Source organism: Rhinatrema bivittatum, chromosome 1 (genome assembly GCF_901001135.1).
Source record: "Rhinatrema bivittatum chromosome 1, aRhiBiv1.1, whole genome shotgun sequence".
Taxonomy (NCBI): domain Eukaryota; kingdom Metazoa; phylum Chordata; class Amphibia; order Gymnophiona; family Rhinatrematidae; genus Rhinatrema; species Rhinatrema bivittatum.
In genome coordinates, this window is record NC_042615.1 from 137,210,284 (window position 1) to 137,237,955 (window position 27,672).

The 27,672-nt window shown below is 44.3% G+C and overlaps 1 protein-coding gene across 1 annotated transcript in view; it reads left to right on the plus strand.

The window, feature by feature from the left end:
- Window positions 1–27,672, plus strand: part of LOC115083518 (cyclic nucleotide-binding domain-containing protein 2-like) — a 316,705-nt gene that overhangs the window by 248,053 nt on the left and 40,980 nt on the right. The window contains exon 16 of the mRNA XM_029587398.1: window positions 17,020–17,058. Coding sequence (XP_029443258.1) covers window positions 17,020–17,058 — 39 coding nt within the window. The remainder of the gene's footprint in view (window positions 1–17,019; window positions 17,059–27,672) is intronic.

A 27,672-nucleotide genomic window follows, 5' to 3' on the forward strand; every position in this document is an offset into this window, starting at 1 on the left:
AAAACATATGGGTACAAACTTAAAGATCTAAACATGTATAGTCTATAGGAAAGATGGGATAGGAGAGATATAACAGAGACATTTAAATTCCTCTGAGGTATCAATGCACAGGAGGCGGGCCTCTTTCAATGGAAAGGAGGCTCCAGAGTGTGGGGACATGGGATGAGGGTGCAAGGGAGGTAGACTCGGGAGTAATCTAAGGAAATATTTATTTACAGAGAGGCTGTTGAATGAATAGAACAGCCAAGTGGAGATGTTGGAGACAAGGAGAATATCTGAATTCAAGAAAACATGGAATAATCATAGGGGATCTGAGGAAATGGTAGTAATTGTAGAGATGAATAAGTTGGTGTGGATGAGTGGCGAAGCCACGACTGGGCCTGGGTGGACCATGGTCCACCAACCTTGAGCTCAGGCCCATCCGCTTAGCATTGCCTGGCAGCCTGAGAAGAGAGGCTTGTTGCAAGGCCCCCACAAACAAGTCCAGTGCTGCAAGATGTGTACACTTAGCAGAGCAGAGGCTGAAGAGGGAAGATGGCCCAGGAGGCTGCCAGTGGACACTGTCCCACCAGCGACCAAAGAGAGAAGGAGGCCCGTGAGGTCACTGGTGGCTCCCATCCCACCAGCAGCTGAGAAGAGAACCCTGCCAGAAGAGAGCCCATTCTACTGCTTCTCCTCGTGTGCCAGCCCTACGGAATTCAAAACTCTTGCAGCTAGCATGTGCTCTATGCTAATCTCGCTATGCACGAGAAGGAGAATAAGCTCTCTTCTGCTCATGATGGGGAGACTCCTGGGTTTTGTGTTTGTGAGTGAATGGAGCCTACTTGGGGCATGTATGTGTAGGTGAATTGGAGCCTGCCAAGGGAGGGGTATTAGTGTGAATGGGAGCCTGGCTTGGGGTGCTTGTGTGAATGGTAGCCTGCCATGGGATGGGGTGAGGGTATAAATGGGAGGCAGCCTGGGGGAGAGGTGTGAATGGTAACCTGCCTGGGGGGGGGGGTGTATGTGCATATGAGAGAAAATCTGTGGGAGTGGAAAAGCTGTATGTGTGTGTGTGAGAACCTGTGTGTAAGACAGAGTGAGAGCATGCATGTTTGAAAGAGTGAGAGAGCACGTGGGAGAGAGACGTGTGTGTGAAGGAGCTTATGTGTGTGGAAGTGGAATCATGTGTGTGAGAGAGAGCATGAGAATGGGAGCAACAGCCTGCTTGTGAGAGTGAGAGCCTGTGTGTGTATTTGTGTGTGTTTGTGCCTGCATGTGAGACAGAGCATTTGAGAGCGTAGTATTTGTATGAGAATGTGAACCTGTGTGTGAGAGAGAATGCAAGAATGAGAATGTGTGTGTCTGTGAGGGGGAATGAGAGTCTGTGTGTGAGAGACAGCATATGAGAGGGAGAGCCTGTATGTGTGTATGTGTGTGTGTGTGGGAGTGGGAACTTGCATGTGAGAGTAGAGCCTGCATGTGAGAGAAAGCATATGAGAGTGGGAGCCTGAATGAGAGAGAATGTGTGGGAGTGGGAGTCTGTGTACGTATGTGAGAGAGCATGCAAGAGTGGGGAGCTTGTGTGAGAGAAAGTGTGTGTATCAGAGAGTGAATGTGCGATAGAGTCTGTGTGAGTGTATGAAGGAGGAAGGAAAGAAGACAAGAGAAGAGAAAAGAAACAGAAAGAATAAAAGAGATCCTGAAAAAGGAATTAAGAAAAGACAGACAAGGGGAACAAAGAGACTGAGACTGAGACTCAGACAACAAAGGTAAAAAAAAAGAAAAAGAAACATTTGGACTCTCAGTGATTGAAATATGCCATCTTTGAGAATGTGCATTTCTTATATATTTGTATTTTGCTGTTTCTTCTATATTCCAGTGCTCACAGAGTCTTAAAAACCAAGAAAGCAAATATTTGCTAACAGATATGGTTATAAACCTAAGATATCAAGAATCAAAAGCCAGACTAGAATATATAAGCTGTTTTGTATTGTGATATCAGCATGACTACATGTTATCTCTCTGTGCAGTAGACAGTTTTTCACTCAGGAAGCTTATTATTTTTATCAGATATTCATTTAAATGGGGATTGAGTAGGACTGCATTTGTGATTGTTTATATTATTTTGTATGTGTTATATTGTGCTGTATTAATGTAAACTGCTTTAGGTCCCCATGTTGGAGAATAAGATGACATACAATATATACCTAAGAATAAGCTAGAATTATTTTAGATTTGGTGCATAAAACTGAGCTGCAATTGATTTGCCTTGGGCCCCGCATCCTCCTATGATCAGCCCTACCCCAGAATTACTTCTTTGACAGAAACTTTGTTAATAAGAAAGATAATAAACAAAGGCATAAGGATAAAAGAAATATAATTTTTTTAAAGTTTTTATTTATGTTGATGCCATATTCCAATTCACAGTCATATCAATGTCCAACAATAATTAAGAAAAAAAAACCTGTCAGCTGATCCTACAACATGCCATGCATAATATTGCACTATACAATCAATCTCCGCTACTGGTGAGGTCAAATATATCTATCAAAACAATTCTCTATACCCCACTTGTAAACAAAATTAATGTTATAGGATGAGGAAGGTTTCATACACTTTCTGCAACATGCGTCCTCGGCCTTGTACACAGAATGCTATGGATTGTAATCATGAACCAACCTCCTTCCTACCCTTGATTTTTTTGATTATTTTATGTGAAACAAATTTTTGTGAAAAAGTTCTGTATTTTGTGCACTTTAAAATCAGCTGAACAGCTCAACCTTTACTTATAGTTTTTAAACATTAGACGCTATCAGCATCTGTTTATAATCCGCCACTTTGGACACTATCAACATCTATTTGTCATATGCCTCTTCTATATCTCAAAATATAACTATAGTTTTATAATGAGTTCCCGATCAACTTAGCTTGTTAATTCCTCCCAACATGGTCATGTTTCAACAAAATAAACTTTCTTCATCAGGGGAGTCTCATCCTATACCATTAATTTTGTGTACAAGTGGGATATAGAGAATTGTTTGATATGCATAATATTGTATCACATTTTAATAATAGATGACATGACCGTAGTAACCACATACAACAAGCACAAAGACATCCCATACACATACTCATCCATCCCATTGGCAGACATAATATGGATTTATGCAGTTTAGGTTTGCCAAACTACAGTATACTGTAGTTCTACTAATCTCTTACACAAACTAGCTGGTAAAGTTGAAAGAAAAGTTCTCATGCATGGCAATGATCGTTTGATACCTTTCTGGATATAAAAACAAGTCTGATTGTATCTGGTGAACCATATGTTGATGCTATAAAAGAAGAGAAGCGAAGGCTTCTTGAAGCTAAAAGAACACAATATTTAGCCAAAAGTATAACTACATGTACAATTATTTTATATCCAGTGGGTAACCCCACCAACCCAGGAGAAGGATCCCAGCAATATCCTTTTACCACAAAAGGGAGGTTTAAGAGAAAATCACATGTTCAGTTTTATTAAGAACCACCTCCCAAAAATTAAATAACCTAGAACACGAAACCGGATTGTGTTCCAAAAAACCCTTCTCAATATGGCACTTAATACAAATATTTGAGTCCACTATGTCCATCCTAAAGGCTCTCACTTTGTCAATATAAGAATGATGTAATATTTTAAACTGAATCACTTGGAACCTCACATATCAATTGACATTTTGCTGATGTTAAGAAAATAATAAAAGATATCCTGAAAAGTGACATCTAGGCCCAAAGTCTTACTCCAATATGTAGATAAATTAGTAAGCAACAGGAGGCCCATTTCATCAACCATAGCTTATATCAACGCAACAATTTATTATCCCTCTGCCTATAAATCTCAGTTCATCCTCAAGACTAGTAAGCTGGAGCAAGGTCAGATGAAGAGACTTTAAAGAACGGGCCTGTAAGTAGGAATAAAAATTCTTAGCAGGTAATCCAAAATGTTCCTTTCATTGTTCAAACAAATATATAATATCTCGAGCCTCACAATACAAATAGGCAATGACCCTCAAGCCTTTATCCCACTGTCGAGAAAAGGGCCCCACATCTAAACCTGGGGAAAAATCAATATTTCCAAGCAAAGGCAAAAATTCTGATATCATGGAAGAGACACCCCCCCACCACCACCACCACTTACAAACATACCTCCAGGCTTGTAACACAGAAAAAATATAGAGGATATGTTTGCATCTCAGCCGGTAAAGCAGCATTTCACATATGGATACTATACAATAAAGAGTGAAGAGATAAATGAGACACCACCATACCAGTGGTACAATACTTATAAATCAGAGGAGATCCATCCCCATAGAAAATATAATAGAGCTGCTACTTTATAAAAACGAAGATCAGGAAGATTAAGACCCCCAAAAGCTTTGGTGTACATAAGTTTAGAGTAACTTATCTTTGCACCCTGTGATTGCCAAATGAAACTTACCAATGCAGATCCCAGCACAGTGACATCAGTATTTGACAGCCAGCATGGTATCATTTGTAAACATTAAGGCAAGCGGCAAAACAGAACCATTTTAAACGATGAACTTCTCCCCAATAAAGAGAGTAATAGATCTTTCCATGCAATCAATTGATCTTATTTATTTAACACTTTTCTATACCGACCTTCATAGTAGAGACCATATCAGGTCGGTTCACATCGAATAGGGGAACTGAACCAAGAACAGTAACCAAAAACAAAAGGTTGAACATGAAAAAGCAAAGTTACATTTAACAGGGAAATTAAACTTGGAAGCATAGACTGCTGGAAGGAAGGAAAGGCTAGAGATAGCGGAGAAATTATTAGTATAAACAGAGCAGTCAGGAGGCTCTTATTCTGGGCTTAGGGGTAAAATGGAATCCATTGCTCCTAAAGGAAGTTCTGTCGACTATTGTGTGTCATGGGTATCTGAGAAGGCTTGGCGGAAAAGCCAGGTCTTAAGTTTTTTCTTGAATGTTGGTAGGCAGGGTTCCATTCTGAGGTCAGCTGGGATGTTGTTCCAGATAGTTGGGCCTGCTGTTGAAAAGGATCGGTCTTTAGTTGAGATGAGGCGTGTGGCTTTTGTAGGTGGGGTCTGTAGGGTTCCTTTATATATTTCTCTAGTCGGTCTGTTGGTGAGGTGGAGATTGAGGGGGAATTCGAGGTCCAGATGCAAGTGATTGTAGATGACTTTGTGGATTAAAGTGAGTGATTTGTGGAGGATTCTGTACTTCACTGGGAGCCAGTGTAGGTTACGTAGGATTGGAGATATGTGTTCTCCCCGGTTGGTGTTAGTCAAGATTCTTGCGGCAGCATTCTGTATCAACTGTAGCGGCTTGGTGGTAGAGCTGGGGAGTCCCAAGAGGAGTGCACTGCAGTAGTCGATTTTAGCAAATATCAAGGCTTGCAGGACTGTTCTGAAGTCGTGGAAAAAAAGTAGGGGATTGAGTCTTTTTAGGACTTGAAGCCTGTAGAAACAATCTTTGGTTGTGGTGTTGATCATTTTCTTGAGGTTTAAGCGGTTGTCTAGTAACACCCCGAGATCTCGTACGTGGGTATGCATGAGCTGGGTGTTAAGGATGGTCTGTGGGAGTGGGTTGTCTTGGTTAGAGGAGATGAGGAGGAGTTCGGTCTTGGATGCGTTAAGGACCAAGTTGAGGCTGTTAAGCAGGCTGGTGATTCGATTTAGGCAGTTGTTCCAGAGCGAGAGTGATTTTGCGATGGATTCTGTTATCGGAATCAAAATCTGCACGTCATCTGCATACAGAAAATGAATAAGGTTAAGGTCTGTTAGAAGCTGACAGAGTGGGAGGAGGTATATATTAAAGAGAGTGGGTGATAACGATGATCCTTGGGGTACTCCGAGTGAGGACCTTGTTGAAGGAGATTCTTTATTATTTATTTTAACTTTGTAACTTCTATTACTAAGGAAAGACGTGAACCAACTGAGGGCTGAACCTGATATACCTATTTCAGCTAGGAGAGTCAGAAGGATGGTGTGGTTGACGGTGTCGAAGGCTGCCGAGATGTCCAATAGAACTAGAAAGAAGGAATGGCCCTTGTCTAATCCCAGAATGATATGGTCTGTTAAGGAAATGAGGAGTGTTTCTGTATTGCGAGATTTGCGGAATCCGTATTGGGAAGGGAATAGAATGTTGTGATCCTCTAGATATTCTGACAGCTGAGTGTTAACCAGTTTCTCTGTAAGTTTGGCTAAGAACGGTAGATTTGAGATGGGGCGGAAGTTAGCAGGTTCTTTGGGGTCTAAGTTATGCTTCTTGAGGAGGGGTTTAAGGGAAGCGGATTTTAAGCTATCTGGGTATCTCCCTTGTGCTAATGAGCAGTTTATAATATTAGCTAGAGGTCTTGCAATCATGTTTGGAATCAGTAGCAGGAGTTTGGATGGTATATTGTCTGCTGGATGGCTAGATGGTTTCTGTTTCTTAAGGAGAGATTCAATCTCCCCGGGAGATGTCAGATCGAAGTTGTCGAGCTTGATTCCAGTATGGGAGTGAGTGGTGGAGAATGTAGAGCATGTAGTGGTGTTGGTTGGTAGGAGAGCCAGGGTATTTGTGATCTTCTGTTGAAAGAAAGAAGCAAGTTCATTGGCCTTGGATTGTGCTAGATCATCAGGTATCGTTGGTGGGGATGACTTTGTGATTTGTGACACATAAGAGAAAAGAGCCTTGGCGTCATATTGGAGGTTGTGGATTTTACTTGCATAGTATTCTCTTTTTGACTTTAGGATTGAGGTCCTATAATGGTGTAGGGTTCCTTTGTAAGATGAGAGTGTAACAGAGTTGGGGGCTTTGCGCCATCTATTTTCTTTGTGGCGAAGGATTTGTTTCATCCGTATTAGCTCCGTGGAGAACTATGGTTGATTTCCTTTCTTTTCAAGGTTTATAGTTTTGGAGACTGCAGGGCATATCTTGTTAGCCACTGCTTCCGTGATGTTGTGCCATGAAAGAACTGCCGATTCAGTGTTGGATAAGTCCAGGTTTGAGAGTTCTTTCGTAAGATGGTCGCTGAGAGTCTTGGATGCACATGTTTTCCTGTAGTGAATGGTGGACTGAGGTTGCGGGCTGTAAGTTTGTTGTTTAGCGGCGATCTTGGTGGTTATCAGAAAGTGATCTGACCAGGGTACTGGAGTGCAGGTGGGTGTCGATGAGCAACTGAATTTTGAGTTGATGAAGATGAGATCCAACGTGTGTCCTCCTTTGTGAGTGGGGTTGTTGACGATTTGCGTGAATCCCATTGCACTGAGGGAATTGAGGAGGGTTTCGCAGTTGGGGGAGAGGGGTGAGGTGTCGATATGTAAGTTAAAGTCTCCCATGATCATGGTAGGGAGATCAAAGTCGATGTGCTTTACTATGGATTCGATGAGGGGAGAGGCGTCCGCTTCAAGTAATCCCGGTGGAGCATAGACTAGTAGTAGTTGCAGATGTTGTGATTTGACTAAGCCCAGTTCCAGTTTGGACTCGGACTTGATTGTATGTGGAATAAGTTTGAGTTCTTTTTTGGTTGCTAGTAGTAAGCCTCCCCCTCGTTTTTTGTGTCTGTGGGTTGATAGTATTTCATACTTGTGTATAGGTAATTGGTTGATGAGCGCGATGTCGGAGTTTTTTAGCCATGTTTCTGTGATGGCACAGATATCGGGTTCTGAGTCCAGTAGATAATCGTTCAGGATGTGCGTCTTTTTAGTCAGTGATTGTGCATTAAATAGAGTTACCGAGAGTAGTGTGAGTCCTAAGAACTGGGTAAGAGGGGTGATCATGATTGGTATGAGGGAGCTGCGACTTCTTGATGGTAGTTCTGGGGTAGGATAGATGCTGGTTTGGCGACGGAGATGTCTGATTGGTATTTGGTTAATTAGTCTTTCTTCCCGTAGATGAGGTGGCAGGATTTGTTGTAGGAGTAGGGTTTGCGGTGATGGGGAATTAGGGTTCCGACGAGACGATGGCGTTGGCATAATGAGACTTGTTGAAATCGTGTTACTGCTCTGGTGTGGCTGGATGAATGCTGGAGAGCTTGGAGTCACGCTGGTGTGGCTGGATGAATGCTGGAGAGCTTGGAGTCACGCTGGTGTGGCTGGATGAATGCTGGAGAGCTTGGAGTCACGCTGGTGTGGCTGGATGAATGCTGGAGAGCTTGGAGTCACGCTGGTGTGGCTGGATGAATGCTGGAGAGCTTGGAGTCACGCTGGTGTGGCTGGATGAATGCTGGAGAGCTTGGAGTCACGCTGGTGTGGCTGGATGAATGCTGGAGAGCTTGGAGTCACGCTGGTGTGGCTGGATGAATGCTGGAGGGCTTGGCGTCACGCTGGTGTGGCTGGATGAATGCTGGTGTGGCTGGATGAATGCTGGAGAGCTTGGCGTCACGCTGGTGTGGCTGGATGAATGCTGGTGTGGCTGGATGAATGCTGGAGAGCTTGGCGTCACGCTGGTGTGGCTGGATGAATGCTGGTGTGGCAGGATTCTTGAATTTTATACACAAGAAGAGATATATTCAACTTATAAAGCTGATGTAGGTTTGCAGGAATATATATATACATACACCCACATATTTAATGTGATCACCAATCCACCTTAGCGGAAAGGACCGTCCCAATCTTTACCAATATCTTTATGCTTACCTAAAGCCTCTGCTTTATCATAATTAATTTCTAGGATAAAAACAGATCTAAGTGTATCAAAAAGAGACATGTGGGTTGGCAAGAAAAAGAATCATGTTATCAGCAAAGAGACTAATTTTATGATTGTGATTGTCCAGCCAATAGCAAGAGTACTCCTTAACTTAAGTGCAAGAAGCTCAATTGTCAGTGTATAAAAAATGCTGAAAGCAGACACCCTTGTCTAGTTCCACTTTGCAAAGCTAAAGGAGGGGAAATAGTACCATTCACAATTAATTTAGCCTGAGGTGCACAATACAGCAATCAAATGTACTGCAAAAAAGACCCATCAATACCAGAGCATTCTAATACCCAGAAGAGATATTACCAATGAACTCGGTCCAAGGCCTTTTCAGCATCTAAACTAATGATAATACCCCTCCTATTTCGCACATGGGGAGACCAGAGGGTTTCCTCCACCTTTCTCACATTCCATATTCCATGCTGTGAGTGTAAAACCATGTTTGATCTTCAGCAACTAGACTTGGAATAACAAAACTCAACAGCTGAGCCACAATAGAAGCCAAAATTTGTACATCCACATTAAGAAGCAACATTAGTCAATAAGAAATAGGATACCTAGATTCCTTATTCTCTTTTTAGAAACTATTGTGATTAATGTCTGATTATCATCTAGTAAAAATGTACCCTTTTCATACAAGAAAGTATACATGGTTAACATTATTTATTTATTTGTTTGTTTGTTGAGTTTTATATACCATCATTCGGTAGAGCCATCATAACGGTTTACAGAAGTATACATTTTTCTTAGCAGTTGTGTAATAGAAAAACAATGTGAACGTTATACATTTTCTTAGTAGTTGTGCAACAGTAAAAACAATTTGAACAATATCAGAAATAAGCATATCAAGTCCAGAGAGCATTATTAGGTTGGATGAGGAGGGTATGCAGGTTCAGGGTGAAGAGAATTTATTAAGAGGTTTACAGCTGAGAGTTCAGTTGGGAGTTGGGATGATCAGACATCTGAGCTTTAAATCAAGGTCACAGAATTTTATAAAATTCCAATCCCAAACCACCAAGCCCAGATGCTTTACCCAGCTTAAGCTTTTTAATAGCCAGATCAATCTCCACAAGAGACTTTGGAGCACATGATACCTCCTTCTGCTCCCCAGCTACTGTCAGCAGCTGAAGAACCATAAAAAAGGGATTATGCACCCTCTCCAAAACATCACATGCAGAGTAGAAACATCTGTATTAATCCAATAAAATTTAGTACTCATGAATACCCAATTGCTCTTTCTCAGAGTGATTATACAGAAGTAACATACTGCTTTGTTTTAGCACTCTTGACCATCCTAGCCAATAATCTACCAGCTTTATTCCCATGTCAATAAAGCATACTTCTGAAACCTTGTACTGACTGAAGGGATCCTCTTTGTGGCCAAGTCAAAGGGCCTTTACTTGATCCACATCCTCCTTGATCTATCCACTGCTTTTGACAGCATTCATTACTACCTACTCATTGACAAATTGTATTTAATTTGATTTCAGCACTCTGCTCTATCCTGGTTTTCCTCTTATCTCTCCAGTCGTACTATTACTGTATCTTCCTCTACTGCTATTCCGCTATTGGTCGTGTACCTAAAGGCTCTGTCCTGGGTCCTCTTCTCTTTTCTATCCTTACTTTGTCCCTCAGCATTCTGATCTCCTTACATAGCTTTCAATACCACATTTATGATAATTCCCAGATCTACCTCTCTATTCCAGAAATTTCATTACAAATCCAGTCCCAAATTTCAGCTTGCTTGTCTGACATTAGTTTAGATGTTTACCACCACCACCTTAAACTTAATATAGCCAATACAGAACAACTTCTCTTCCCCCCCAAACCCACTTCCTCCAGTCCCTCTTTTTCTATCTCTGTGGATGGCACCCTCATCCTCCCCAGTTCTCTTGACCCACAACTTTGGGAGTCATCTTTGATACCTCTCTCCCTCCTTCTCTAATCACATCTAAAACACTACTAAAGTGTGTCAGTTCTTCCTCTATAAAAGGGGACCCCATGTTTATATATGTTTATCATGAGAGCTTTGATACAAGGATGTAGAATTTTATACAATTCCAAGCCAAGACCATCAAGCCCAGGTACTTTACCCAGCTTAAGCCTTTTAATAGCCAGATCTATATCAACAAGAGAAACTGGAGCATATGACATCTCCTTCTGCTCCCCAGCTACTGTTAACAGCTGAAGATCCATAAAAATGGAATTATGCACTCCCTCCAAAGTATCACATGCAGAGTCTAAACATCTGTAGCAATCCAAAATGATTTTGGGCTACATGTGACATTTCAAATCACTGAGAAGACCAGAGTTCTCTCAGAGTTTTGATGAGCAGGGGTCAGGGAATCTCCCTTGGAGTCTGGCCCTTTCTGTGATTTAGAATGCTGCAGAAGAGGGAGGGTAGTGTTCCTGCACAGATATGGCAAATAGGGTGTCAGTAAAAATATTCCTAGGAAGTTGGCAATCCTGCCACACCCCTGGAAACCCTAATACCTACCCCCTTTCTCAGCATCTGCATCTGACCTGTGGGGGGGGGGGGGAATAAATGACAGGGTCATATGATTATGGCACACTTTCTCCACTCACACCCCTCATCTACTAAGAACATAAGAACATAAGAAAATGCCATACTGGGTCAGACCAAGGGTCCATCAAGAACATAAGAACATAAGAAAATGCCATACTGGGTCAGACCAAGGGTCCATCAAGCCCTGCATCCTGTTTCCAACAGTGGCCAATCCAGGCCATAAGAACCTGGCAAGTACCCAAAAACTAAGTCTATTCAATGTAACCATTGCTAATGGCAGTGGCTATTCTCTAAGTGAACTTAATAGCAGGTAATGGACTTCTCCAAGAACTTATCCAATCCTTTTTTAAACACAGCTATACTAACTGCACGAACCACATTCTCTGGCAACAAATTCCAGAGTTTAATTGTGCGTTGAGTAAAAAAGAACTTTCTCCGATTAGTTTTAAATGTGCCCCATGCTAACTTCATGGAGTGTCCCCTAGTCCTTCTACTATCCGAAAGAGTAAATAACCGATTCACATCTACCCGTTCTAGACCTCTCATGATTTTAAACACCTCTATCATATCCCCCCTCAGTCGTCTCTTCTCCAAGCTGAAAAGTCCTAACCTCTTTAGTCTTTCCTCATAGGGGAGTTGTTCCATTCCCCTTATCATTTTGGTAGCCCTTCTCTGTACCTTCTCCATCGCAATTATATCTTTTTTGAGATGCGGCGACCAGAATTGTACACAGTATTCAAGGTGCGGTCTCACCATGGAGCGATACAGCCCAGCATCCTGCTTCCAACAGTGGCCAATCCAGGCCACAAGAACCTGGCAAGTACCCAAAAACTAAGTCTATTCCATGTAACCATTGCTAATGGCAGTGGCTATTCTCTAAGTGAACTTAATAGCAGGTAATGGACTTTTCCTCCAAGAACTTATCCAATCCTTTTTTAAACACAGCTATACTAACTGCACTAACCACATTCTCTGGCAACAAATTCCAGAGTTTAATTGTGCGTTGAGTAAAAAAGAACTTTCTCCGATTAGTTTTAAATGTGCCCCATACTAACTTCATGGAGTGCCCCCTAGTCTTTCTACTATCCGAAAGAGTAAATAACCGATTCACATCTACCCGTTCTAGACCTCTCATGATTTTAAACACCTCTATCATATCCCCCCTCAGTCGTCTCTTCTCCAAGCTGAAAAGTCCTAACCTCTTTAGTCTTTCCTCATAGGGGAGTTGTTCCATTCCCCTTATCATTTTGGTAGCCCTTCTCTGTACCTTCTCCATCGCAATTATATCTTTTTTGAGATGCGGCGACCAGAATTGTACACAGTATTCAAGGTGCAGTCTCACCATGGAACGATACAGAGGCATTATGACATTTTCCGTTTTATTCACCATTCCTTTTCTAATAATTCCCAACATTCTGTTTGCGTTTTTGACTGCCACAGCACACTGTACCGACGATTTCAATGTGTTATCCACTATGACACCTAGATCTCTTTCTTGGGTTGTAGCACCTAATATGGAACCCAACATTGTGTAATTATAGCATGGGTTATTTTTCCCTATATGCATCACCTTGCACTTATCCACATTAAATTTCATCTGCCATTTGGATGCCCAATTTTCCAGTCTCACAAGGTCTTCCTGCAATTTATCACAATCTGCTTGTGATTTAACTACTCTGAACAATTTTGTGTCATCTGCAAATTTGATTATCTCACTCGTCGTATTTCTTTCCAGATCATTTATAAATATATTGAAAAGTAAGGGTCCCAATACAGATCCCTGAGGCACTCCACTGTCCACTCCCTTCCACTGAGAAAACTGCCCATTCTTCTTCCTTCCCATTCCATTATGGAAAGGGCACTGCAGGGGGTCCCCCCCAAGGGGAAGACTTGAGGCCAAAGAAAAAACAGTGAGATATTTACTCACCTTAAGGAATGAGATGAGAGGAGGATCCCTGGTATAGAGCTAACATCTGTGTCTATCATTTATTTATTTATTTATTTTTGGTTTTTATATACCGGAAGTTCCTGTATAATATACATATCACTCCAGTTCACAGATAACAGAGCTAACTATCGCCGGGATGGCGGTTTACATGGAACATATCGAACAGTTAATCTATTATAAAGTAGAATACAAACTAAGATCTACTAAGAACACATAAATAAAGCAAATAAACATTACAAAATTGCTGTGGGATGGGAGGGTTGTTATTCTTCCTGCTCTTAGCTCTCTGGGAAAGCTTGTAGGAAGAGCCAAGTCTTGAGTTTCACTTTAAACGTGGAATGGCACGGCTCAAGGCGGAGGTCTGGTGGTAGTGAGTTCCAGAGCGAAGGGCCCGCTGTGGATAGTGCGCGTTTCCTCAGGGAGGATTTTGCTGGTTGGGTGATCATTCTGTTCTGATATGCCCTTCTGGTTGGCTTTTTAGAAGTGTGTAGTTGGAGCTGGAAGGTTAAGTTGAGTGGAGAGATGCTATATAGGGCCTTATGAATCATCATGCTGGTTTTGAACTGTATCCTGTATTTAATGGGGAGCCAGTGGAGATGCTGGAGGATCGGGGTGATATGGTCCCTTTTTTTGGCGTTGGTGAGAATTCTTGCTGTGGCATTCAAGACCATCTGGAGGGGTTTGGTGGTGCAGGCGGGAAGGCCCAGCAGGAGTGAATTGCAGTAGTCCAATTTCGGGAGAATGATGGCCTGGAGTACTGTGCGGAAATCCCTGTAGAGGAGAAGTGGCTTTAGTTTCTTTAAAACTTGTAATTTAAAGAAGCATTCTTTTGTGGTGTTATTTACGAATTTGTTGAGGCTGTTGTCTAGGAGTACACCCAGATCTCTGACTTGAGGTGAGGTGGTGTATCCTGAGGTGTCTATAGGATTGCAGGCGGTGGTTGGGGCAGATTGTTCCGGTGCTATTATAAGAATTTCCGTTTTGTTTGTGTTTAGAACTAAGTTGAGACTGGCTAGTAGATCGTTGATGGTTGAGAGGCATTTATTCCAGTAATCCATGGTTTGTGTATAGTATCCGTTATAGGGATGAGTATTTGTATGTCATCCGCGTATAGAAAATGGATTAGATTGAGGTTAGTAAGTAGATGACAGAGTGGGAGGAGATAAATGTTGAAGAGGGTGGGGGAGAGTGAGGATCCTTGTGGTACCCCCATTTTGGATTGAATGGGGTGAGACTCTATATCTATAGTGCTCTTTGGCAAAGATGCACTACAGTTGTCAACTGTTAACCTAAATGCTGATGGTATTAAAGTTGTTGTGAGGATCTGTGAACAGTGCTACCCTCCCACCAGCAGGGGCCCTCAGTGGGCCATGTTCCATGCTGTGCAATCCTTCAAGCCCCATGGTTTGGAGGACCTGCTGATGGTCATGTTTCTTTGCACTGACACAGAATTTAAGCCAGCCCCTCACAGTGCTTCTGTATTCTTTGTTATGGCCTCTGTTACTCTGAGTTCATAGCCTGGTATTGGCTCAAGTTTGTGGTCTTCTTGTGTCTTGTCTGTTCCTCTTCTTGTCTTGTAGTTTGTTCTTGTTTAGTCTTGTATTGGTCTTAAGCTTTGATATTCTTGTTCTGTTTGTTTTGTTCCTGTACCCTGTCAAGGCTCTAGTTCATGCCCTCTAGTTTTGATTCATGTATCCTATTCTTGTTTCTGTCTGATGTGTGTTTTGTGTTGCATTCTTGTCCTGTGTTTGTTTTGTGGGCACCCTTCTGTACTCTGTTTTTCCTGCAGTCTAGTCCTGCTCTCATGGGTGTCCTGCTAATTGTCTTTTGAGTCCTCCTTTTTAAGTCTTTCCAGGCATCAGAATCTGAGGGCTCAACTTGAAGGGGAGATGGCCAGTCCAGGCAGAAGATCCTTGTTCAAGTTCAGTTCCTGCTCTGCTCTAGAAAACTGCACCAGTATCCGGCCGTTCCAGCTCCAGGGATTATACCCAACAGAAGTTCCCCTGTGACAATTGTCAATTTGTTTCACTTCATTTTCTGGTCTGGTGTTTTATTTACTCATAGCATCTGCCATTCCATCTGCCACTGGGATCCCCTTGCACAAGAGGGACCTAGTGTCACCTCCTGATCAGCCACTAGGGTCCACACCCTAGTGGCTGATAGAGCAGTCCCAGGGGGACTGCTCTATCTGCTGCTGGGGTTCACAGACTCCTGGGGACTGCTCGATCTGCTGCAGTGGTCAGGGTCACCGCCTGATTTGTCACTGGGGTCCATACCCTCCTGGGGGACTGTTTGATCTGCTGCTGAGGAACCCTCCCAATCTGCTGCTGGGGTCCCCTTCCTTCTGGGGAACTGCTCCACCTCCGGATCTGCTGCTGTCCTTCTGTTCTTCTCCCTTAGTAGGAGGGTTTTTCCTGGCTTGGGTTTACAATACCACTAGGCCCATGGCTTGTTTAGTGATCAGTGATCAGGCCCGCTACAGTCTCAGGCCCGCTACAGTCTCAGTTTTCATTGGTTTTAGCTCCACTAAGGTCATGGCCAGTCATTTGCTGTTACCCAGCTTAGATGGGTTACCTTCTCTCAGCCAAAAGGCCAAGACCCAGGCAGGACTATGGAAAGAGAGTATGTGCACATCCTTCCATCCTGTCTGGCTTTTTTTCTTTCTATTGTCTGACAACTGGGTACCCAAGGGTCTGACTACCTTTGTTAGTCAGGGTGAGAATCTGTTTGCTTCCTAGGACCTTTTTTAATATGTTTTTCTCACAAAGCCTTCTCTCATTCAGAATTCTCCAATGTAGGCTTTTTCTAGTCAAAGTTCTGTAATGTGATATTTCACTGCAAGTTACCAACAGTAGTCCAGGGGGTTGTGATATGCAATTCCTGCATATCACAGCCCCCTGGACTACTGGACTCATCTATTCAATGGGCATTTAAGCACCTTCACAGTGATGAGTCTGGCAACCTTTTCAATCTCATTCTAGATTTCCTGGGCTAAGGGGTCCTGTTACATAGCTGCATGGTCCTCTTTTTTCTCTGCTGTAGTTCACTGAAATGGTAGCATGCTCTTTGCCCTCTTTTTCTTGGGGGGGGGGGGGTTCAGATAACTCACAAGTTATCTGTCTAAATGGTTGATCTGGCATATTCAGTCACTTATCCAGCTAATTATAGCCGGACAACCACTTATACAGCTTTAATTTAGCCATATAAAAGGACATTTCAGGAGCATTCGAGGAAGGAGCTGAGATATCCAGCTAACATAGCTGAATATCAGATATATTTGGCTAGATTAGCTGGATAACTTTAAACCTGCTTCCGAGCAGATCTAAAGATTTCCAACCTTGTGTGGCCAGATAATATGAAAAGCTAAATTGGCTATATTCAAACATATGTAGCCAGATAACTTTAGACTAATATATGCAGTGGGATGTTTCTCCTGCTGAATATATGGGACAAGTTATCTGGCTAACTTTAGCCAGATAACTTACTCACTAACCAGCCTACTGCATATGGACCTCTATATTATTATATTACTGTATAAAATTGTATTCAGATATTTAAACATAATATATAGTTGATTAATAGTAGATATGCATTTTTATTTTATTGTTTATTTAAAAGAGAAATGCCTATATCCAAAGATATTACCATGTGCACTTTTATGGCTTGTTTTAGTAAATATTTAAAATGACACTGACTTTTATGAAACAAATAGCATGCTCAAGTTAAACAACTAACACTTCTCAAATAAAGGAAAAGTTGGAAAGTACTGAAAGTATAGCTGACTGATTTCAGACAAGGCAGTTACTTCTCTTTACTCTGCTTCAGATAGCTGTTTCATAGACATCTTTTCTTCTCTTTCTAGGGTATGGCAGAGGTGATGAGCAAACTGCAATTCAGCCTGGTGAGACTTCCTCTTTCTTTTAGTTAATTGTGCAATTTTAAAATTTGTTTGTTTTTTTTGTACACAATATAAGCAAATTATTTGAATGTAATATAAGGTCAACTAAACATTTGTCAAGAAAGTAAATAAAGGAAAAGAGACTGCTATTTTTTTCTAAAGAAGTAGCTGAAAAGGTAAAGAAAAAAGGTTAGTATTCATAAATTACAAAAGATTGCAGAAAGAGCAAAACAGGTGACAAATATCTGGAAAAGCTAAAAGAAGTTGTGATAGGAGGAAGTGCAAAAGTGGCATTGTGAGACTCAGATGTGAAGAGAAGGAATATGTAGCAGCAGACAAGGAAGAAGTGAAATTACTAAACAAATATTTCTGTTTAGTGTTCACTGTGGAAGAATCAGGATCAGGACCACATAAAATGAAAACAAATAGGATTGGATGTGAAGTAAAACCTCACTAAATTTTCAGAAAAGTGTTTTTGTGCAGAACAAACTAAACTTAAAATGGATAAAGCTATTAGGCCAGGTGGGATATATCTGAGGATATTAAAGGAACTTAGAGATGTTCTGGCAGCTTTTTTATATGGCTTCTTTAGAGTCTCCAATAGTTCTGGAAGACTGGAGACAAGCAGATGTGGTTCCTATTCACAAAAGTGGATGTATGAAAGAGGCTGAGAACGACAAGCCACTTCGTCTGACTTTTGTGATGAGCAAATTAATGGAATCATTGCTGAAATAGAGGGATAGTGACGTTTCTGGAATTCAATGGATTGCAAGATCCGAAACAACATGGTTTTACCAGAAGTAGGTCTTGTCAGACAAATCTGATCAATTCCTTTGATTAGGTGACCAGAGAATTGGATCAGGGATAGTGTTTATTTTATTTATTTATCTATTTAGACGTGTTTTTATACTGCTTTTACAAACAAAGTTTAGTCAAAACGGTTTATAAAAATATAAATCATAAAATAAAATAAGTAATAGCTAAAAATGTACATAAATCTCATAAAATAAAATTAGTAATTTATAAAAAAAAGTAAATATATCAAAACAATAATCAGGTGTCAACTTGTAGCCACTGCAAATGTCAGGGGAAGAGGAGTTTAGGGAAGGTATTTTTCAAAATATACATAAGGATTAATAGGAGGGGAATTTCCAGGTTGTGTAAATGAAGAGATTAGTGTATAGTAGTTGTAATTTTGAAAGCATTCTGAAACAAATATGTTTTTAAGGATTTCTTGAATTGTAGTGTTAGATGTAGTGCACTTGAATTTCAATACAGTCTTTGACATGGCTCTGCATAGGCAACATACATAAACTGAGCACCCTAAAATGACTAACTTGATTAGAAACTGGCTGAATAGGAGGCAACAAAAGAGTAGTGGTAAATGGCATGAACACTGAAGAGACGGGCATTACTAGTGGTGTGCCACAGCAATTGATCCTTGGATTGGTTCTTTTCAACATTTTCATGAATAACATGGTGGAAGGATTCTCAGGAAAGGTTTTTCTTTTTGCTGATGATATCAAAATCTGCAACAGGGTTGACACCCAGGAAAGTGTGGAAAACATGAGAAGGGATCTAGCGAACATCAATGAATGGTCTGGAAGATAAAATTTAGTGTTAGAGGTCTTCATTCTAACGCATATGGGAACAGACTTAAAAATCTAAATATGTATACCAGAGGAAAGGTGGGATAGGAGAGACATGATAGAGATATTTAAATACAAGGTTTCCATTGAGAGGAGATGATCCTCTTTCAAAAGATGATGTTTCGCTGGTGGTGGACACTTGGCCCGAGGTGGGGGTTGATGTTACCCATAGGGCAAGCTCCACGGGTCCCCACCATCAGGAGGTGGAGCAGACCAGGAGATGAATGCCAACTGGAGCTTCGCCAATACCAGCCCTCGTTCCCTGCAGGTTGAGCCCTTGGGTGCCAGGCCCACTGGTCTTAGGAGGGCCTCCATCAGGTGACTCCCAGTAGATGTTAGAAATAGGCAGCCAGGGACCAGCAGAGGTATCGGAGGGATCTAGACAGGTCCGGATGAGGCAGGAGTCCAGAGCCCCGGGAGGCAAAGACGGATCAGAGTGCAAGGATAGGTGATGCCTGGGCAGTAGAAGGCCGAAGCCTAACAAGGCCAAGTCCAGAGGCGAGGTCAGGAACAGGCTGGAGTCGGGGCAGGCAGCAGAACCAGGCAAGGTACAGTGGAGCAAGGGTCAAAGCCAGTAATCAGTCCTGAGCGAGGTTCAACGAAGCAAGAGTCAAAGCCAAAAGTCAGTCCTGAGCGTAGTCCAACAAAGCAAGGGTCAAAGCCAATAGTCAGTCCTGAGCATAATCCAACGAAGCAAGGGTCAAAGCCAGTAGTTAGTACTGAGCATGGTCCAACGAAGCAAGGGTCAAAGCCAGAAATCACTCCAAGGTAGAGGATAGGTAGGAACCAGGAACGGAGTCAGGAACAGGAACCAGGAATGAAGTCAAGAACAGGAATGGGCAACGAAGCACATGACTAGCGTGGAGAACTGTTGTCAAGCCAAGGAGTGAGTAGCAGGTCCCTGCCTTAAGTAGCAGGGCCCGATGATGTCATCCGGGTCCACAGGTTAGTTTCCCGCCATGGCCTCTTTAAAGGCCGACAGGACACATGCGTGCACCTAGGAGGAGGCAAGAAGCTGGACGGCGGCATCTCCCCGCGACATATGTGGGGAGACCTGCCGGGAGCCGGAGGGATCCGTGGAGCAGCTGGGAGTGCCCGAGGAGGCAGCGGGGGTACAGGAGCGCAGGCGGCTGCCCACCCCTGCCAGTGAGGAAGGGCCAAGTCCGGGAGCCGGGCACCGGAGGAAAGTATCTTGGTCACGGGCCTGCCGCAGCTGGGACACACAACAGATGAGATGAGATGAGGGTGAAAGGGGGTAGACTCAGGAGTAATCCAAGGAAATATTTCTTCACAGAGAGGGGATGCATGGAACAGCCTTCTCATGGAAGTAGTGGAGACAACAGTATTTGAATTCATTAATACATGATATAAACATGGAAGATTTCTGAGGGAATGGTAGAGAATTTAAAGGTGAATAGTTAGTGTGGATGGGCAGGCTAGATAAGCTGAATGGTTTTTTTTTCTGCCATCATATTTCTATGTTTGTATTAGGAATGTGCAGAACCAAAAATATTGTATCAGTTTGTTCATTCATTTTGTAGGTCACAGTCATTCATTAGGTTCATCACAAATGAAAACAAAATTTGTATTTGTTCGTTTCATTTGCTTTTTCATTTTCCATTGAAGCCAATGAGTCCCACTGTCTTCACTGTAAGAGGACAAATGGGCTTGAGCCAGGTCCAGTCAACTAGGCCTAACTCTGGGCCTGGTCCTGTTGCTGAGGCTAGAACACACAGTGCCATTTTGATGCACAGCAGAACATTTAAACAGCCGTACATCAAAATGGCACCGTCTATGTAGGAGGAAAGCGCTACAATAGCGTCACTGCAGCATGTCCTTCAGGCAGATGCATCATTTTTCATTGACAAAAGAAGAAAGATGAGAACGTCTTGGTCCTGGGCCTCTGGGCATGGAACTAAGCTTGGGCCTTGATAATGGGACTAGGCCTGAGGCCTGGCCATGGCATCAGGCCTAGGTCTAGCTCATAGTCAGCATCAAGTCTGGGCTTCAGTGATGGGATATGGCCTCAGGCTTGGATCTTGCATCAAGTTTAGGCCTAGGCTCGGGCCTCAGCAGTGGGACCCAACTTCGGACCGGACCCAGTAATTGGCCTGACCTAGGCCTGCACCTTTACAATAGGAACAAACCTAATACCAGGTCCCATCGCTGAAACTTAGGCCCAGGCCTGATGCCAAGGTCAGGTCCTGTCACCGAAACCTGGGTCTAGACCTAGGCCCAATTCTGGGGCTCAGCCCAAGGTTGAGTCCTGTCACCAAGGCCTAGGCCCAACACCTTCCATTTCCATTTATTAAAACTTATTAAACGCCTAACACAAAAAGGTCTAGGCGATTTACAACATACATATATAATATCATTAAAAAAACAAAATGACAAAAGAAAACACAACACATCAAGTTTCATAGAAACCACAGTCTCAACAATATTATGTAAACACATAATATAATTATAATCAGACAAAAATAAGTCCTGAATCATACCTAAAAAGGTATGAAAATCTGTCACAGTCATAGATTCTAGAAAATACTAAAGACCCGATGGAGCGGGTCACATGTGACAGGGGCCTGCCAATGGCACGGATACCCTGTCACATGCTAAGGGCAAAGGGCCATCGGCGCCATTTGGATTACTGGCAGACGATTGCCCGAGAGCGGGAGATTGCTCCCGGGACCCCCGCTGGACCACCATGTACTTTAAAATTTTTTTGGGGGGGGGGATGCAAAATAATTAAATTTAAAGGGTCGGGGTGGATTTGGGGTTTATTTTTAAATGTCCTTTCTTCCCACCCACCCCAAAAACGATAAGAGAACCCCATGAAAAATTCTGTGGGGTTTTCCTATCAGGTTCGGGGGGCCCCCGAATTCTGACGAGTTTGAAAATATCTTCCGATATTTTCAATCGTCAGAAAAACGATTCACATCCCTAATGGTAGGGAATGAGGAAGAACTATACCATTTGCAACCAGCATTTCTTCAAAGGATGCTGGGGGGATGGTGTCTCCTGCCTGTGCAATCTTGTAATATATGTATGACACTGGTTTCTTGTAGTTTATTACTTGAGGGTTAACCAGACTATGCAAGGTTAAGGCTGTAGAGACCTGCAGTTTAACTGATAGCCCAGCACCAATAATGAAGTTACACACCGCATTAGCATATAACAGCATTAAACTTTTCTGAATAATTAGCAGACTTAATCATTTTGCTCACTCCACAAAACATGCACACTGTAGTAGCTTAGACATGAAATATTGCTCAAAGATTTCAACTGGTGATAATTCAGCAGCTATTGCCAATCTTTTACACAGTCTTTGCATTTAGTTCAAAGTCCCAGCTTGTGTCCTACTGTGAAGCTGTTTGAATGCTGAAGGGCGGGAGATGACATCAGCCCTTCTTCTGGTCCTAAAAGCTGAAAGGGAAACCTCAGTCTCTGGCAATTCAAATTACTAATCCTTCACAGCATGGATCCTTAATTAAAATAGACAATTTTCTTTAGTTTCAGGGCAGAGCAGAGAACTTCCTCCCTCTTGCTCAGGAAGCAATGATCTGTTTGCACATGCCCCAAACTGACTACAGCTCTGCTGTGTGTTTACAGCCCTTAAAGAGACAGCACCCAATTGGCAGTTCTTCAGTGTCATTGTCTTTTTTTACTAAATTGGATTACATGGTCCCCCCTTAAAACCTGATGTCCCCGACAGGTACTTAAGCTCTGCTCAATAGCTTAAGTGCTTGCTCAATTGCTCCTGCATCATATTATTTAATAGTTGCATAATTGTACACACTTCAAGTGGGTCCTCTGAGTATGGTTGTCTTATCATGCTGTGAACATATACCCCTTTGGGCAATTGCACTTCAAAACCATCAAATCTGCTAGGCAATTTTCTCGCTCTCCGCAGTCTTTGGGGTCATGGTGGTAACTCTGCTTTATCTACTGATTTGTTTAAAATCCTTTCCCCTTCCAAAGAGGATGTACACTGTTCCAATCACATGAGTTATCATGGGATGCTAGAATGATAGGTACCACAGGGTCTCTTCCCCATGATTCTTGATGAAACTCCTTTGCATTAGGATCTAATTCTCCACTTAGCCAAGTTTCACCAGTACATGTACTCCCTTCCATTTCTACTCGATCTGGATTTCCGCACTCCATGATATAGTCATCCTTACTATCATCAGCTTCATTCCTCTGCCTTATCCCCAGTTGCTTGTTGATACTGGATGATTCATGAGTGATATTGCTCTCCTCCCTTCCAGAAATGAATCCACAGGGGTGCAGTAGATCTCTATGCAACTTCCTTTCTGGCCCATTCCCTGTTTCTGGCCTTACCACATAAACTAGTAGTTCTTCAATTTGTTTCACAACAATGTACAATGAGGGTTCCCATCGATCAGCAAGATAATGTTTTCCTCTCAACTTAATATTTTTAACCAGTACTCTTATCACCCTCTTCTACTGAGGATGGCATCACTTTTGCATACTATCTGCGTTTGTTGGCTAATTGGTGCTTCTCGGCTTCCTGAGTAGCTAGTTTATAGGCATACTTTAGCCTCTGATGTAACTCTTTCACATACTGGTGATAGGTCTTAGCATTGTGGCCCACTGGACTGATGCCAAAGCATAGGTCTATTGGAAGCCATGCTTCTCTCCCAAACATGAGAAAGAATGGAGAAGTTCCAGTGCTGTCATTGCGAGTACAATTATAGGCATGCACAAGTGGGCGAACATATTTTCTCCAGTGTTCTTTATGCTTATCTTCTAATGTATCCAGCATATCTATTAAGGTTCTATTGAAGCGTTCCATTGGATTTCCCCAATGGTGGTATGGAGTGGTTCTGGATTTTGTGCCTGTTATTTTGCATAGCTCCGAGATGAGTTCAGATTCAAAATTGGCTCCTTGGTCACTATGGATTCGTTTTAGAAATCCATAGTGGCAGATTAAATTTTCCCACAAGGTAACAGTAACAGTTCTTGCAGTTTGATCTCAAGTGGGATATGCTTGAATATACTTAGTAAAATCATCTGTGACTACTAGGATATTTCGTGTGTCCTTGTTGTCGGGCTCCAGGGTGAGAAAATCAATGCAAACTAGTTCCATGGGAGCATAAGCTTTTATGTTTACCAAGAGAGCTGCCTTTTCTGCTCTAGCTTTTCTCCGCACATATATTTCACAAGCCTTCACCCACTGCTCCACTCCCTGTGCCATTCTTGGCTAATAAAATCATGCACGTGCTAAATCCAAAGTTCGTTCACAGCCCAGGTGACCAGTCTCATCATGTCCCACTTCCAGTGCTCTCTGACGATATGTCTTTGGGATTACAAGTTGCTGATATGGCTCTTCATTCCTCATCACTTTTCTGAAGAGCACACCGTCTTAAAGACATACAGGTCTATCCAGTACCGAGCGGTAGGAAGAGCTGTGTTAGTGCCCACGGCACCCGCGGTTGCCGCATGCACAGTGCAGCTCACCTACCGCTCGATCCTGAACAATAATTTTATGCAAATGAAAACCGCGTCTAAGAAGGGTCTGTGAAGCGTTAGGCCCGCGCAACCCATTTTACTGGATAGAGCGCCTACACAGTATCCTGGGTGCGCGGGCCTAACGCTTCACGCCACGCTGGTATCTGTCATTTCAAATGTCATTTGAAATGATAGATACCTCTCCCCTCCTCCCGAAGCAAAAAAAAAAAAAAGCGAAAAAAACGTAAAAACAAAAAATAAGTCGCTTCGCCGCTTCACTGTCAGTGTCTCTTCTTCCCTCCTCCCGGAGCAAGGCTGCTTTTTGCGCCCTGCTCCGGGAGGAGGGGAGAAGAGACTGACAGCGGCGAAGCAACTTACTTTTTGCATCCCCAATCAGACCTCTCCTGTTGCGATTCCGGGCCGCCCCCGGAATCGCCACTCACCGGCTCGCGGGTTGGCGCGGGTTCCGCGCTCCCCAGGGCCCCGGGGACGCCGGCGACCGCAGGCCCGGCATTCCCCCAGCTCGCCCGGGCCTACAGCCGCTTCTACTGCCACTTCCCTGCCTCGCCGGAGCAGCCGGCGCCTCGCGGCGCTAAGCCCCGCCCCCTAGACGCACGCACGCGTCTCTCTCGATTATTTAAAGGGGCCAGCGCGGGAAAGCCTTGGGGACGCCCCTGATGATGTCAGACGCCTCCAGGGTACTTAAGCCCTGCAGCCGGACCTGAACGTCGCCTTGCAACGAGGTTCCCAGGTTTACCCTGTCTTCAGTTGCTGCGTTCCTGTTCCCTTGTGGTTCCTGTGTTTCCTGATCTCGGACTGGCTTCCTGTGTTTCTCGGCTTCTGACTCTGGACTGGATTACGACGACTCTTGGCTTCCGACCCGGCGCGGCTTACGGTGTTCCCTCTGGCTTTGGACCTCGGACTGGCTTACGACGACTCAGGACCGGTGAGCGACTACCTAGGACTCCATCTGACTCCGCCCCCGCGGGCTCTCCTAAGTCCCAGCGGCCGGGTCCCTACGGGCTCCTCCTGAGGGGACGCCGGCTTCCAGGGTGAATCTCCTAAGTCCCAGTGGCCGAACTCCTACGAGCTCCTCTCGGGGGAGGCTCGGCTTCCAGGGCGAAGATCCTCTCACCATCGTACCAGCTTCCCCTCTTCGTCCGTCCTTGCCACAGTCCTTGGTCGCATAGGGCTTTCCGGGGTTCCACTTCAGCCACTCAGAACTCGGTTCTGGCCGCCTTCCGATCGGGGCTTCCGCTGCTACCTCACTCAGCGACTCACCATCTGGTTCCGATCGGTCCAAGGGTCCACGAATCCAACAGATTGCAAGGCCATGGACCCGGCGGATCTTGCCGGTCTGAAAGCTATCCCAGGCATAGCCCAGAAGCTGCAGCAACAGCAATCCTGCCTCGACACGTTGATGTCGGCCGTTCAACGCCTGGCGGATCGGGTAGAGGGGACGTCCGCAACTCGCCCCGCAGCATCCACGTCTCAGGTCAACCCGGGTTTCCCTGCCCCGGTACAGATGCCAGCACCCCCTAGATACTCGGGGAATCTGAAGGCGTGTCGGGGCTTTCTCAACCACTGCTATATCCGCTTCGATCTCTTGCCAGCCCAGTTCATCACGGATCGGTCTAAGACGACCTACATTATCTCGCTCCTGGACGGGAAACCCTTGGCTTGGGCTTCCTCCCTTTGGGAGCGCCAAGACTCCCGATTCAATAATCTTGTGCAATTCGTCAAAGCCTTTCGGAGGATATTCGACGAACCATCCCGGGCCTCCACTGCGGCCTCCGAGCTCCTTCAGCTGAGACAAGGCAATCGCCCTCTAGAGGAATTTGCTATGGAATTCCAGACCCTGGCTACTGAGTTAGCCTGGGGAGAGGACAGTTTACACGGGATATTCCTGGAGGGCCTATCCTCTCGGCTCCAGGATGAACTCGCGGCCCGAGACCTCCCGGATGACTTACAGGAACTCATAGAACTGGCTGGACGCGTGGACCGGCGCATCCAGCGCCGTTTTCGTGAGCGGAGGTCAGGCCAGGGGCACGCTGCCCGTCGAACCACGCCACCTCGAGTTCGAGGCACCCCACCTTCGGCAGCCGCTCTTCCACCCGAAGAACCCATGCAACTGGGTAGGGGCCCTCTCTCGGCCGAGGAACAGAGGCGCCGACGCTCTCAAGGACTGTGCCTGTATTGCGGGACCCAGGGGCATTTCATAGCACGTTGTACCGAGCGTCCGGGAAACGGCCGAACCTAGAGCTCAGCGGGGAGTTGACTCTAGGCAACATTTCTTCCAACTCCCCATGTACCGTCCCGGTATGTTTATGTATTCCTGGAGGAGGGTTCGATACCCTAGCCTTAGTCGATTCAGGCTCCGGAGGGAATTTCATCCTCCGAGAACTAGTACTCCAGCTCGGCGTTTGCCCCCAAGAACCGCCCATGCGTGTTTCTTCCATTCAGGGGAACCCTCTGCCTGGAACCATTTCCACTCGCACTGCTCCTCTGCAGCTTCTGGTCGGGGCCCTCCGCCAGGAGGAGATCTCATTTCTGATACTCGAAAAATCTATCCATCCAGTCATCCTGGGTCTACCTTGGCTGAGGGAACATTCACCAGTGATCGATTGGAGATCCCTTCAGATCACTTCCTGGAGTTCTGCGTGCCACCGTCATTGCCTTCCCACACGCCTGCTGCGAACAATTCCGCTCCTCACAACCCCGTTAACGGTACCACCACAGTATCGTGCCTTTCAGGATGTCTTCTCTAAGGAAAAGGCAGAATTACTCCCGGAGCACCGACCCTTTGATTGTGCAATCAACTTGTTGCCAGGAACCACGCCGCCCCGTGGGAGGGTCTCTATCCCCTGTCTCTGCCGGAAACTCAAGCTATGTCAGCCTATATAAAGGAGAACTTGGATCGGGGTTTCATCAGGCCATCTAAATCCCCGGCCGGAGCCGGGTTTTTCTTCGTGGGAAAGAAAGATGGGTCTCTTCGCCCCTGTATAGATTATCGGGGCTTGAACCAGATCACTCGTCAAGATCGTTATCCGTTGCCCCTGATCCCGGAGCTGCTGGACCGCCTCCAAGGCGCTCGCGTCTTCACTAAATTGGACCTCCGAGGCGCTTATAACCTCGTTCGCGTGCGCCCTGGGGACGAGTGGAAGACCGCTTTTAATACCAGGGACGGCCATTATGAATAAATGGTCATGCCTTTTGGCCTCTGCAACGCCCCCGCGGTATTCCAAAACCTGATGAACGAGGTGCTCCGTGACTTCTTATACACTTCCGTCATCGTATATTTAGACGATGTACTGATATATTCTCAGGACCTCGAGGCACATCGGCAACATGTGCGCCAAGTTCTACTGAAACTAAGGGAGAATCGTTTATACGCCAAACTAGAAAAATGCCAGTTCGAACAGGAGTCGCTGCCATTCCTGGGGTATATTGTCTTCTCCACTGGCTTCCGTATGGACCCCGACAAAGTGAGCGCCAT